Raw genomic sequence first — 15,083 nt, 5'->3', positions numbered from 1 at the left:
TTATCAGCTGCTTTGAAATCTCCAGCTCGCTGTAGTTATTTTGAGTTTTCATGTTACCAAACTGATTGGTGACTAAGATATAGAGAAGTGAATCTCATGGTAAAAATTGAGCTGGGTGAGGTGAGGTTGGGCAATTTACCATAACTGGATTCCCCGAGAAAAATAGTGGAAAAGTGTTTTTCGAGCAACCCCTCCACGTCTACTAAACGGATACTTGAAATAAAGGATTTGCTCGAAGAAATTTACCCTTCAGTTCCCTTCTCGGAATTCGAAAATGTGCCACCGAAGAAAGTGTGCATGCTGAGGTCGAAGGTAAAGTTATTTTCCAATAATTATAGTATATATTCGCGAGTCTCTGCAGTGGCTTCATAGCAGGAAACTACTCAGTTAAAAGAACGCGGAAGGCGGCCTGTTTCAGCTTAAGCGGAAGTCGGGTCAAAATTCGAAAAAGACAGCGTAGATTTAGGGAAAAATGTTCAGTTAATGAAATGAACAGGCTCTCCCGTTACTATTTTTCATACTATAACTTAAAGTTAAGTCATGAGATTCTTTAGAGAGGCCCTTCCGTCGCTAATTGTACTTTTATTTTCGTGCCCTTTGTCTCTGGCTTCAAAGAGCAGGGATTGCGTGACGAGTGACTGATCAACACCGGAGCGTGTGTGTCATCAAGGAAGCACGTGCTTGGCAGAACCCTGAAATAGCTCAATGTTCAAAACTGTTGTTAAGTGTGGTTTATTACATGACACCCACGGACTTGATTTATCATGCAGGCAAAGTGACTTTTGTGCTCCCATCCAATCGGAGTATTTTTTATCAAGGTAAATAACTCACTTCTCTTTGGCGAGGAGGTAAATTTTATTGTTTTGGAACATTACGTCATGTGAAAAAGCTGTCAACTGATAAAAGAGGCGAGAGAGCAACTCAGCGTCAGTTTTAAAGGCAAACGGGGAAGTATTCCATAAACGGGGAAGTATTCCATAAACAAGCGTGCGGGTTCGTTGGAAGACATTTTCAAGCAAAGGTACCTGCACATTTGGTCTTCATAATGCTGTCTCGTTGATATTGTTGTTGATATATTGAAGGCATTTAAAAGCTGTTCAGGAAGAGCTGTATTTAGATACTAGAATCCAAACAAATTATCGGGGAGACCGATAAATTTTGTCTGAAAAATTAGAGATAATCATTGCAAAGGAATATGGTCCGCTTAATTTCCTAAAACGTTTATTGTTTGAACATGAACAGCGTTGTCACAGAAGGTGTTGCTGCGCTTATAATATTCGTTTGTAAATCGTCGCTACAGTAAATGCGGCCGACGTTTTTCCGACAAATTATAAATATCAGCTAGTAGCGACGGCCAGGCATGAATTCAAAGATTAGAGGAGTGCGTTCACGCACGTACTTTGCATGTTTAGTCTACTTTGATGGCGTTCGAATGGCTCGATGGAAAACTATTTCCACTGTAGTGTGAATTTTTGTGAGCCCGGCAACCTGGTATAAACTTGCACTGGACAAAATAGTTTCCAGAAAAGGCATCTTAACTGTTTGCGACTTAGAATTCAATTTCAGATCGCCAACACTTGTAACAAATATGTTTCTTCCGACAATAACGTTTTGACTAGCGACCCTGCAAGACAGCGCATCGCCAAATGTTTTGTATTTGTTTACATTGCTCGAATTTACATCTTGTTCAGTTTCACAAACGAAAAAGGTGAATTGTCCATTCTCACCACAAAACAAGGCCTTTTGGTGAGTTACACAACACGGAAAAAAAAAATTATGGGCACAACGAATTTGCTGAGCTACGAATCGGAAAATTTATTTTCTAACTACAGATCCGAGGGTCATTATGGCCATTCGTCGAATTTGCTTTCTTACCACAATTCATGGCCATTTGGCGTCGCCGAGCTACAAAATATTTTTTCCTGATGACACAGGCTTTAGTTACTTGTTGTCGCAGGCTAGCGGGTCAAAATACATGCAGCTATCCAGAAATCGTACACGCTTTCTTCGAATCTTTGCGAGGAACACGTGACTGGGTGCATTGCGTTACACCTCGTGAACGTTAAAGCCAATTTATTTTTCCACTGTACGCAGACATGCATGGGCGCACGTGTCCGGTCCAAGGGATTTTCCAGCCGCTTTTCGTGTTAAATCACAGGCGGCCCAAACAATGCGATTAATTAAACTGCCATGGCCAGACAGTAAAACTCGCCTAAATGGCTCGAAACCACCTCCAGGAACCCAGAGACATCAAAATAGCGCCATGGAAACATAAAGTAAGCCATTTTATTCAAATTATTTTCTACACGTAGCATTTAGAGTAATTTTCGAAGCATTCTCATACATTAATTGTCTTATAAACGGCTAAAATTGTAACGCAATCGCCATCAGCACAATGTCACGTATTAATCGTATTAGTCGTCTGGGCCGCCTGTGGTTAAATTATAACCTTTAGAAGGTTTTCTCCATAATTGTCCTGAATGATTGCAGTTTCCTTGCCTGTTTAGTACGTGACCAAATATTTTGATTGCACAAATTACCAGCTCTGGTAGCCAGCCCTATCTTCCCCGCTCGGGTAGCCGATAATCACAGCGTAGGATTTGGTTCATCTCGAAGGGGGGGGGGGGGGGGGGAAGGGGTTACTCCCTTAAATGGTTTTTCAGCCGTTTTTGTCATAAATAGGGTATCGATTTTGGCCATTTTGGTCTTAAATAGGGTATGGTTTTAGCACTCTAGTCTTAAATTGGGTATGTTGAAGCTACTTTTTCATTACTACCGATAAGACCATAAGCAAAAGCCCTTTAAAACTTATGTTTGGGAAAACTCTGTCAGCCACAATTGTCATAAAAAGGGTATCGAATTTTTGATCAGGTCATAAATAGGGTAGGGAAAATCGCAGATTTTGGTCATAAATAGAGTAAGGGTTTTGGGAAGCCGGCCGCACATCCCCACCAAATTTTTCTGGGAGTACCTCCCCCCCGGGTTCATCTTGCCCGCTTACGGAGTTAGTTATTATGCATCGCTCAGCTTACTTAGTTTCAGTCAGTATTTCGATGTTGAAATTGGAATATTGCCATTTTGTCCTCATCGTTGATGTCGACAAATCACCAGCGTCACTGTCTTATTCTTAATTATTTTCATGTGACTGGCAGTGACTGATTACCTGGTAGCGACGTAATGACGTAACGCAAAGTAATCGACACGGCATAACAAAAATATAATGACAGTGTTTAAGAAAAAAAAAAACAACAACATATAGTTGCCTTTTGCATTTTCGTTGGCGTAATCGAAGTTGTTGTTATCAGTGCCAGGTAGGCTTCACTACGTATACCAGCGATCCGACGATGAAGAACAAAGCACTTACTACATAGTATTCTTTTTCATTTTCCATACATAGAGTCGATCATGACCGCTGAGCAAGACCATACTCGCCTGTTCCAAACGGCTGACGAACACTCTGAGCCAATCAGCGCTGAGGTGAAAGGTAACCTCCCCTCCTGGCTGACTGGGACCTTGGTTAGAAATGGGCCTGGTAGATTTGAGTGCGGCGACACTTCCTTCAACCACTGGTTCGATGGCCAGGGACTTTTACACCGCTTTCACATTCAGAACGGCCACGTAACCTACAGCAACAAGTTCATACGAAGCGAAAGTTATGCTGACTCTTTGAAACATGGAGAATCCATCCATCTGGAATTTGGTTCATTTATTCCACCAGATCCGTGCCAGAATATCTTCCGCCGTTTCTTTTCGCGGTTTTGGGCAGATGAACTTCCCATGGACAACACCCTTGTTAACGTCTTTCCAATGAAAGATAAAATTTATGCAACCACCGAGCGTAATTTCATATTTGAGATCAATCCCGAGACCTTGGATACTCTGAAGAGAGTCAATTTCACCGAGGAATTTCCAGGTAAAGAAGGTCTTGGTATCAGCAAATGTTTCAACTTAATTTCAAGCAGTTTTTGTTTTATTTTTTCTTTATAATTATGTTTGAGATATTTTTCATCCTCTTTCATCATCTTCGCTCAAATTCACTTTTCTTATTTTTCACAAGGTAACACTACAATTGATTCTGCAACCGCTCACCCGCACCAAACCCCAGACGGTTCAGTGATCAACATATCTATCACGTATGGCCGGGTCTCTACCTACAACGTCATACAAATACCACCATCCTCGGGTAAACCTGACGAAAGACCTCTGGACGGGGGAAATGTACTTTGTTCTTTTCCTCCCACCGGAGGGGTGGGGTATATGCACAGCTTCTGCCTCACAGAGAACTATGTCGTGGTTACAGAAACTCCCCTTGTGATGAATGTGTGGCGTGTTCTCACGAGAAGGATCTCAGAGACGGGTTTTCTTGATTGGCTCTACTGGGATGAAAGCCAGCTCGCCAAATTTCATGTTGTTGACAGAAAACAAGGAACTCGCCTTGGCACCTTCTCTGCAGATCCGTTTTTCACGTTTCACCACATCAACGCGTTCGAAGAAGACGGCAAAATTTATCTGGACGCCTGTTGCTACCACAACAGCTCAATTGTGAATCAGCTTTACCTGCATAATTTGCGATCCCCTATGGTTCCAGGCGAGCAGAAGCTTGACGATGCGGATGTGCGGCGATACGAACTTCCTCTTGAAGAGCTTGGAGATGCGGGGACGGCGAAAACTCTGACAAAAGGAGCTGACGGGCTGGATTACACTTTGCTGTACTCGGGAATGGAGTTGCCGAGGTTCAACTACAGTGAGAAGAACACCAAGCCGTACAAGTTTGTTTATGGCGTAGGGGACGTTGACGGAGTGATCTTCGGTCACCTAATCAAGTTGAATGTGGAAACCAAAGAGTTTGTGACATGGAAGGAGCCTGGTGGATTTGTCTCGGAGCCTGTCTTTGTGAAAGCGCCTGATGGGAAGGAGGAAGATGACGGCGTGGTGTTGTCATGCGTGATCAACATCTCTGACCAGACCACCTCTCTGTTGGTATTGGACGCAAAAGAGTTCAAGGAGTTGGGGCGAGCCGTGGTGAAAAAGATTACTCCAATGTCCTTGCATGGTTTATTCCAGAGAGAAATGATGCAGTATTGCAGTACTGCATAGATCAAACGTTTTCCGTTTCGGTAACACTGTTTGAAACTTTGCAAGTTTATTTAAGATTTTTCTTCAAGCTGTTAGAACTTGTTATGTAATTAAAGGCGGAGGGGAGTCATAAACCAGACTCATTATACCAGAAAATGAATTAGAAGCTTAAGAACGAGCAGTTAATATATATCTCAGTTACTACACACGCTGTGATTGGTCCGGCACTTAAGCGGGCCACATTATTTTTCTGTACTTTACACCTGTCGACAGTACCATGAGTCCTGGCAGGCATTGCGTTTATTAGGAGTTGTTAGTGATTTAAGTTGTTTTCTGGTTTACGTTAACAGCACTAATATCGGATGATTGAAAATGAGCGTATGAAATATTTTCTAAAGTAAATCGTATTAGTTTTCGTTATTGTAGAACAGAAGGAACGAAATAAGCCTCTTGTAGCACAAGTGCACGCACAAGGAAGCTGTTGATTGGAAATTTAATTTATGTAAAGACTAAGCTGAAAAGTATTTTAGTTTTGGAACTATGAAATACTGGAATATTTTAGGCGAAAAAAATGAAAACAGCTGTAGACCGGGCTTTTCTTAGACTATTCCTCTCAGGGTATTTGAGTGTATTACTGAAAAAAATTAGATATCATTGCCCTCGATAAATTGTTATCTCCACCACTCCACTTCCCCAAAAGGAATAAACATCTTTTAAAATGTTTATTTTTTTAAGAAAACGTAATAGCTTTTGTACGCATTGCGGACCGTCATCTCCTTGAATGAATGAGTTGCCAGTAATCGGATACCCGTGTTTGCGCAAAGAACTTTGGGATCGTCAGGGGGCAAACATTGCAAGTCGCTAGAAGGAAATGTATGGCGAAAAGTTGTTTCGAGGTACAAGAAAACGATTTTTGAGAGAGATCAACGCTTTAAGTTAAATATAATGACAGAAAAAGCTGTAAAACAGAAATCGAAAATTGCAGAAGGAACTATTACCCTTTGTGTCGGGCAATTTCACTCAACCGTCAATACCAAACTTTGGAAAGCATAATCACGCACAAATGGCACTTTTAAATACAAATACTCAGAGATATATTCAAGGAGCGACCCTTGATCTGTTAAAGAAAAGTAAAATCACTGAAATACGTGCTTGTAAAAGCAAAACAAAGGCTTTGAGCAACACAGCAGCCACACAGCATGAGTCGCGCGGACTCATTTGTCATTAAATCAACCCCAGAGAGTACAATGATCGCGACCGGGCTTATTTCCAGTATTATTTGTATGACTGAGCTTTCAAATAAGCCAAAAGTAGCCTGTGCACAACTTAAAAGGCCTTACTGGGTTATTTCCTCTCGATTTATACCTAATTAATTTTGTAATATTTTCAGACCATTACGCGATGTAAATTTCACAATTAAACCTCACGCAAACAACGGAGTTTATCGGTAGGTTTTATCACATATTTCACGGTTATTCAAAGAAAAACTTACATACTCCACATATCAACATTGCCCAAAGCCATTCGCGATAAAAACGACGGCGAAAAAGCGTTGATCTCTCTCAAAAATCGTTTTCTTGTACCTCGAAACAACTTTTCGCCATACATTTCCTTCTAGCGACTAGCAATGTTTGCCCTCTGACGATCCCAGAGTTCTTCGCGCAAACACGGGTATCCGATTACTGGCAACTCATTCATTACATTACAGCTACATGAAGGAGTTAAGGAGTGAAGTTCGATGCATGGTTGGTGATAATTGTTTTTATTTGAAATCTGGCTGAGCGGAGGCGTATGAACAGCAGTCAACCCTTCTCAAAGAAAGGTGAGGTCTTTTATTTTACTTTATTCTACTTCGCGACTTGTTTTAGAGGTCGTCACAATTCATTAACTCAACTCAGTGAAGGTATCATTGTGATTGCATCCACGATCAAGCCCGCCGATGTCCCATTTGTTTTCGATATCTCTACTCTTCTGTAGTAGCTCTTTGCCGGCAAATGACAAAATAAATCTGAATCATTAGAGAGAGTTAACCATAGCGGGGACAAATAAAGAAGCTTAAAAAATGGCAAAGATCTGAAAGAGTTCATTTCTCATCAGTCACGTCATTGCCAGTCAATGTTTGTCTGTGCGTGATACGATTTTTGTTTTCAGTCCGCAATGGGTCCTTCGTGAAAAAATTACAAACTAGCTCGCTTTATAAAACGGCGTTTTGACGTGTATGTGCACTAAACAGGTTTCTCTTTTGAAATAGTTTCACTTGTGACGCAATCACAACAAGCGATTACAACGTATAAAAATTCGTGTTGAGGAAAGTAATCGAACGATAGGATATTCAGTGTTACCAAGCGTTAGCGAACGCGACTGGAAACTGCATTACTGACATAAGTTCAAAATCAGTTCAACTCCAACATCAAAACAAAAACTTCACGGCAAATTTCACTAATTTCTTACATGGAGCGAGGTAACTTCTGTATGGAGCGAAGTAACTCTTGTATGGAGCGAATTGACCTTGATTATGGAGCGAAGCGACTTTTGGTTGGGGCCGAATGACTGGGGGCGAAATGACCATGGGGCGAAGTGACCGTAATTCCAATAGTCGCTCTGGTTCATTTATACAAGACATTTGTTTGCTGAATACATCTCTGTTAACTGCTGTTAACGTTGTTGATATTCATCATTGAATTTTAACCGTATCACTAGTCTAATTCAAGGTTTTGGCTTGACTGAAAAGTGCACGGCCTTAAAATACGTTTCGAGTGAAACATTAAGGCATAAGCACTATCTTTTATCGCGCTATGCAAATTATAGACGACTTTGACTTACCGAATATTATAACGTGCGTTATATATAATTACAATTTCAATTCGTTCCGAATGACTGAATTTTCGTTTGTCGTCAATAAAGCTTCTGCTATAATACTTGATAGACAATGACAAAGAATTAGAAAATCGGGAAAAGAGTAGAAAGAGACGAAGACGTCCCTTAGTTTATTCTTTTATTATTCATGAAACCTTCTTACTAGCTGTCTACACTGGTGCCACATCCAGTTTTGAACGTGTGTGGTATCACACTAATCTCTCATCACGAGGTGGTCTCGCCTAGGGTCACAAGAGATTTATGGCTATGTTGTTATGTAACATCAAAGTTTTAAAGCCCCATTATCCAGCATCGAATTCTTGTAGTGTTCCAGAGTCGGTGTACTGTAGTCTGCATATACAGTAGTCTGTCACGCATTTACACAATTTACACGGGATTTACACAATTCACTGACACCGTCCTGAACTCCCGTGCGCTGAGGGGAACTTTTACAGGAGCAAAGAAGGTCAGCTAGAGGTGAGCTTTATAACTCCGCCGCGAACTGCTCAGGTAAAAGATTTTGACAAGGTACTTACCTGTGCGACTGAAAATCTCAGCTTACCTTAGGCCAGCCAACAAAAATGATTTAAACCAACGGCGTGAACTCCGCTTCTACGAGAAATCTTGCAAGATAACGCAGCAAGCGTACTGTGGGTATCATGATTTGCGAAAGATTCTGACGGATGTAGGTATCTTAGTCAGTATACAGTTCTGTACGATGAAAAATACCTTATAGCTACATCAGGTAACTTTCATGTAAGGTCAAAGGAAAATTTTGGGTGAACGATGGGTGGTAGGTAATGAGTCTTGTCTACGTTTTAAAGAGATCGAAGCAATAACTTGAAAGTCTGAATGAGCGTGCTCATTTGCTTATCATGGTTTAAATTTACACTGACCTGCAGCTGGCTTCATGGAGCTAAAGCTAACGTTGTGTCGATACACTATAAAGTTTTTTGGACGAAATAGTATAAATTTCTTAAAAAATTAAGCTGGGAACTGATTTCGCTAGACGTTTGCCTGACATCAGGGAAAATGATGAACTTTGACACAGATACAGTTTTATATGGGTCAGTCGAGTACCACTAAACAGTGAGCTCAGAGAAGACGTTTTTTTTCTTTATTGAAAGTTTGTTTAGGTGGTTTTTTTTTTTTGTTTTGACTATTAATTTACAACATTGGCTTGAATGAGAAAATTCAGAACTCTGTTCCATGGCGTTTACACAGTGCAGGAAATCTATAAGAGTTCAGAATGTTTCACAATCGCTGTATTAGTGGAGAGTGCTTAGACCTTGTGTTAGTCAGTTCTATATCTCGCATTTCATAGAACCTTTCTGAGCAACTTGATGAGAATTTTTCAGACCAAGCTGACAGGCAGAAAAATCGCGCAACACACGGGATTAAATTTAGCCGAGGAAATGTTGTAGCTACAATGGAAATCAGTTAAGATGGTCCCTGAAATTTTTAACCCCTTCGCTTAATTAACCCTATTCCTTGACGTACAACCTTCATGATATATAGCAAGGCAACGCCCCGCGTTGCCATATGTTTCTTATCATTCTTTAAAGGTCTTGAAGACTTTCATTGTTGAAACACGAATCGGATTTAAGTCCTGCAACTCGATTCACTATAAGAGTTGCGTCCATGACTCTTCGCGTTAATACAAGACCTTAAAAATCTGTATGTTACCTGTGTTGAATCACACTCAACTTTCTACGTGACACGTGATTGGCATTTGAGCAAGTGAGTGACGCGTGATTAGCGCGTGATCAACACGTGAATGGAACGAAATTTCTTGTGTTCACCTGAGCCACTTTGTAAAAGCTTTTTAATGAATCATTTGTCCAACTGATCTAATAATATTCCATAGAGATCAGGCCTGTGTTTGATTCAACTTTAGGTACATTTAGGGGGAACCCCCCCCCCCCTATGGGGGAGGGGTGGCTGTACATGTACCTTGAGATGACCTTGGCTAATAAAATTTGACCTATTTGGACCAGGAGCCATAATCGGGGACGGAGACCGTAAGTCTTGGGATCCGCGCAATTTTTCTATTTTTAGAACAAATTGCGCCATCCTGACGTCATATATCCGCGCGGATCCACGCACATGTCGGGGGCTCTCGCATGGATGTTGTCAGGTTGCGTGATCAAATGGTGATAGTTGAGAGACCTTGAGATATTATCTTGCGTATTTTTCACAGCGATGGCAAGGAATAAGGCACTTATATGTAGTTTTATGCTCTGAGCTAACGGAAAAGGTGGGTTTTCAGGGTCGAAAACAAGACTTCAATCTCGCGCTGGGAATGAATAATAAGATCTGCTCACGCTAGTTGTAAGCTTATGCGTATGTTTTTGCGTTTGTTCTGACTTAAGAATATAGCAAGAAAACTCTCTACTCTGGTATCGAGTTAATTTGTGACTTTCTCAGACGATGGTTAACCATAACCAAAACCTGCTTTGATGGTTTCTTATTGTTTCTGCTTGTTTGGTGAGTTTGCAAAAGTTTTTGAAAGGAAAGTCTGACGCGTACAATTAGCTCATTTGCATAGTGCAGCTCGTACACTTTCAAGTCCGAGTCAGTGTTTTCAATTGTCAACAAATCTTGACAAAGATTTCTTTCGTTATCTTTTGTGCTGAGATGCTGCAACAAATTTCACAAACGCAAAAAAGGCTACTAACATCATGTGTGTTTCTTCAACATAAGCATAGTGAAGTTTTACACTACGAAAATGAAAATAGACAAGGAGCTTTGACAAGTCGATTAACAAAATCGAAACCGTTATTCGAAGTTGATCAAAGAAAGCGTCATCGTAACTTATGATTATTTCTGCTTTATTCACATATTTTCAGCTTAGCTTTTAATATGTTCTCAAGCATTTATCAATCTTAAACATATTTAAAAACTATAGAGTTATTGTTCGAGTTCGATGTACGCTTTCACACGAAAGTGCGGCGGAAGTACAATTTGTCATGTTTACTGACTGTACAAAACACGCATCGGCGGGCGCTCTCATTCATCGACAATAGAGAATCTACTGAATTTTTACACGAATAAAACTGATCAGTATCTACGGACGTAAAGTTATTGGGCCTTGATGAAACATCAAACGTTACTTACAATTCAGGCGAAACTCAAACTCACCAAACTAGCAATTATTTTGTTTTACTTTTCAGTCGCGATAGACTGAAAAATTCCTCGCAAGCGCGTGGCAAGAGGAGCTTGGAAACTATGAAGTCCTGAAGCTCTGCTATATCTAAATATATCCAGCTAGTTTTTTTGCTGTGTAATGGAAAAGCTGTTAATCTTCAACATATGTGAAATTTAAAGTGTAGTAATGTACAGCTCATGTAAAAGAAGCATTCGTCGGAACACAACTTGGTCAGCGCGATATATATAAGCTTAAAGCGGAACAGACCTAAATTGGACACAGTCTTACTTCACTCAAACTGGAGCAGCTTACGACGAAAATACTTAAGAAAAATTCCAACAGACGTAAACGCGTTGAGTTGTGGGCCCAAAAACATGAAATATTTCGGGAATTTCGGGCGCCACTTCCCCCGCGCGACATCCGCAAAAATCCTCGCAGCATGTACGCGTGTGTGCCGCAGGCGATGGCGCAATTTGTTCTAAAAATAGAATTATTGTCCCATATCATGGGGACAACCCCAATACTAGAAATGGCGCGCGCTTACGGTCTCCGTCCCCGATTATGGCTCCTGATTTGGACTTAATTGTTTTTCAAACTTTAGTTCCAAGAGCATTTATTGTGCTATGTTGTGACTTGCTGTGTATCATACCTACAGAGTCGGTGTTCCTTTAAAGTTATGACCGCTGTACAAGACTACTCCTGCTTGTTCCAGTCGACTGAAGAACAGCCGGAGCCAATCAGCGCCGAGGTGAAAGGTAACCTCCCAACCTGGCTGACCGGGACCATGATTAGGAATGGTCCTGGACGATTTGAGTGCGGCGACACTTCTTTCAACCACTGGTTCGATGGTCAGGGACTTTTGCATCGCTTTCACATAGAGAACGGTGAGGTGACCTACAACAACAAGTTTGTACGCAGCGAAAGTTATGCGGACACCAGAGAACGCAAGAATTCCATCCATCTGGAATTTGGTTCATTCATTGCTCCAGACCCGTGCCAGAATATCTTTTCTCGCTTCGTGTCGAAGTTTTTTAAAGACGAAGTACCTTTTGATAATGCGTTTGATACCGTGTTCACACTGAAAAACAAAATTTATGCAGCGGCTGATTCCAACATCATATTTGAGATCGATCCCAAGACGTTGGAGACTATGAGGAAAGTCGACTACGCCAAGGAATTTCCAGGTAAAGAGATAGTTGACAATCTTTTGGTCTTGTAAGATACACGGTTGGACCTGGGTCGAGGGGGTAGGTTCTAGTGTTGGCTCGGGTCGCTGTATCATTGCTCTTGGGAGAGATACTACATTTGTGGTGCGGTACCTCTGGGCTGGGTTGTTCGAAAGCCGGTTAGTGCTAACCCAGGATTAAAAATTGACCGAAGTATTCCTTTTTCTTGTGTAAAATTATTTTTCACTGCTTATGTTTTGTGTTGTTTGAGATTCCTCAAACTCAAAACTAAACACGACTGAAGGACAAACAATATAGGCAGAGAACCTCACGGAAAAGGTAAAATAACTGAAATCGGAATTATCTGTTGCCCCCGATTAGCTTAATCGGGCTTTGAGCAACCCGGCCCTGGAGTATAATTGGATACCGGAAAAATTGTAAGGACGACTTTAAAAAAATCTCCGGGCTAGCCTGCTATGGACTTGCATTCCATCCAGTAGAATAAGCAGCAGTCCTAGTAACATCTTGACAAACAATTTAAAGGAGCTCAGTCATGGTACTGTGAGTTATTTTGGCCACGTACAAAATTACCTTTAAATTGAAGAAAACATGAAAATAGTAGTTAGCTAAGATAAAAAAAAAAGAACACTAAAGAGATAATAATAATTCACGAAGGAACAAAGATGGTTAAGGATAGAGAAGATTAACACGGATTACAAACGACGAACTTGAAAAATGTTGGCTAAAGATGTGCAAACCGTGACGCAGCTCCTTTAAGCTTTTTGAAAAAAAAAAAAAAGCTTTATTTCTCTCCTCTCTCCTCCACTCTAATTTATAAGCGAGAGGAAAACTTAGGTGAGTCTAAACTAGCTTCTTTGAGGGACCGTTACTGGGGAGTGGTCTTTGGGTGAAACCCTGTTGTGTGACCGTTTGAGTGAACAGTGTACTTTCATGTGATACAGTTTATTGTGCTTTACATTGATTGCTTCAACGAGTTTTAAAGTCTGGTGATGAAGCCCTATTGTGTGGAGAGTAATCTTTCTATATCTTTTTTAAATGTTTGTTCTTTTTATGTATATTATTAAATAAGTAATTTCGTTTTCGGTTATAATTTAGAAAGTTGTCTGTCCTATGAGACTATCTGCTTTTACTCACATGACCATATTGGTGTCTTCAAACAATGAAAGTCTAGTCCTTTGGGAAAGGAGGTTTTTTCCGTATGTAAAGATTTCCGTATTGTTCGGGGACGCCACGAAAACGTTTTAATCTTGTGGCTCATCTTTATGTTACAAATCTGGTGCTCTTACTGCAAGTATTTTGCCTGTTCAATCCACCAGGTGACGCAAAGATCAAATTTACAACAGCTCATCCACAGTGCGCAGAAGATGGTTCAATGATCAACATCTCGGTCACGCATGCCCAAAACTCTACTTACGACGTCATAGAGATACCACCCTGTAATGGAGCCCAAGACGAGCATCCTTTAGAGGGGGGTAAATTACTTTACTCTATCCCACCTACGAGCGGAGTTGCGTACATTCACAGTTTCTGCATCACTGAGAATTATGTGATCGTTCCCGAAACACCTCTGGTACTGAATCTCTGGGAGGCTTACACTCGCAAGTTCAAGGACTCCAGTGTTGCCGAGTGGTTTCAATGGAAGCCAGAGCAACGCACCAGGTTTCACGTGGTCGACAGAAAACAAGGGACATACGCCGGCATCTTCACAGCCGATTCATTTTTCGTGTTCCATCAGGTCAATGCTTTCGAAAGAGACGGGAAGATTTATCTGGATGCGTCCTGTTTCCATGATCACACAATTATCGATCAAACCTACCTTCACAATATGCGAGCTCCCATACTGCCAGGCGAGAAGAAACTTGACGTCCCGGATATACGCAGATACGAACTGCCTCTGGAAGACCTTGGTGATGTGAAGGCGGGTAGACCTCTTAAAAAAGGAGCTGACGGACTGGATTACACTTTCCTGTATTCAGGAATGGAGTTCCCGCGGATCAACGAGGCAGATAACAATGGGAAGCCTTACAAGTTTGTGTATGGCGTCGGCGCTGACGAGGAAAAGTGGTTCAGTCATCTGGTGAAGCTGAACGTGGAGACGAAAGAGTTTGTGACATGGAAGGAGCCCGGAGGATTTGCTTCAGAGCCTGTGTTTGTCAAAGGACCTGATGGGAAAGAAGAAGATGATGGTGTGGTGCTGTCATGCGTGGTGAATATCCCTGACCAGACCACTTATCTGTTGGCATTGGACGCGAAAGAGTTCAAGGAGCTGGGGCGAGGCGTGGTGAAAGGAATTACTCCGATTAGCTTCCATACGGGATTTTTCAATTAGGAAAAAAAACTGAGACTAAGTAACGAAGTTCAAACGGGAACCCTATCTCGTTTTAATGACATGTTCGTGATCCTTGTTTTGGGCTTTAACTAATCTTAAGTTTTTGTCTGGCCATAAATGTTGAAAGTACATTCGCCAAGATTTCGCTGGTATCAATTGAATTCTTAAAATCAGTGAATGAAAGAGCTTCAGCTTTTTTTTTTTTTTTTTTTCTCAGATCCTGATATTGGTGCTGGAGTGAAATAATCTTCATTCTGAGATTCAGTCGCATGGCAGTTCTGTTTGAGAGAGTTCTCAAAATGCAACTTTAATATTTAAGAGAAAATCTTAGGGTCAAGAAATGATATCAACTCAGTACTATGCTAGCTTTGTAAATTATTTTAGCCATTCGAATATATTTTTACAGCACGATAAAAGAAGTCGCAGACTTCTACTGATCTGTGCAAATCATATTTATTTCCAGAGGTTCACACGAAATGTAGTTAGC

The 15,083-nt window shown here is 41.0% G+C and overlaps 2 protein-coding genes across 4 annotated transcripts; both read left to right on the top strand.

The window, feature by feature from the left end:
• The first annotated feature begins 451 nt into the window (after positions 1–451).
• On the top strand, positions 452–5,965 carry LOC145484138 (retinoid isomerohydrolase-like). Of its 2 annotated transcripts, none has more exons than XM_081462766.1 (3): positions 452–818; positions 3,398–3,913; positions 4,058–5,965. In XM_081462766.1, the coding sequence occupies exons 1-3, from the start codon at positions 740–742 to the stop codon at positions 5,095–5,097; spliced, it is 1,635 nt and encodes a 544-aa protein (XP_081318892.1). In that variant the 5' UTR covers positions 452–739; the 3' UTR covers positions 5,098–5,965. The 2 variants fall into 2 exon arrangements, with proteins under 2 accessions (XP_081318892.1, XP_081318893.1); XM_081462767.1 differs by having other exon boundaries at positions 744–1,021.
• Positions 5,966–6,049: 84 nt separating this feature from the next.
• LOC145484151 (beta,beta-carotene 15,15'-dioxygenase-like) lies at positions 6,050–14,680 on the top strand. Of its 2 annotated transcripts, XM_081462776.1 has the most exons (3): positions 6,050–6,898; positions 11,736–12,264; positions 13,584–14,680. In XM_081462776.1, exons 2-3 carry the CDS (start codon positions 11,757–11,759, stop codon positions 14,594–14,596), a joined length of 1,521 nt encoding a protein of 506 aa, XP_081318902.1. In that variant the 5' UTR covers positions 6,050–6,898; positions 11,736–11,756; the 3' UTR covers positions 14,597–14,680. The 2 variants fall into 2 exon arrangements, with proteins under 2 accessions (XP_081318902.1, XP_081318903.1); XM_081462777.1 differs by lacking the exon at positions 6,050–6,898 and having other exon boundaries at positions 11,658–12,264.
• Positions 14,681–15,083: the final 403 nt, after the last annotated feature.

The sequence above is a fragment of the Orbicella franksi genome, chromosome 4, assembly GCF_964199315.1.
Source record: "Orbicella franksi chromosome 4, jaOrbFran1.1, whole genome shotgun sequence".
Classification (NCBI taxonomy): Eukaryota; Metazoa; Cnidaria; class Anthozoa; order Scleractinia; family Merulinidae; genus Orbicella; species Orbicella franksi.
This window is presented reverse-complemented; position numbering and strand designations above follow the sequence as displayed.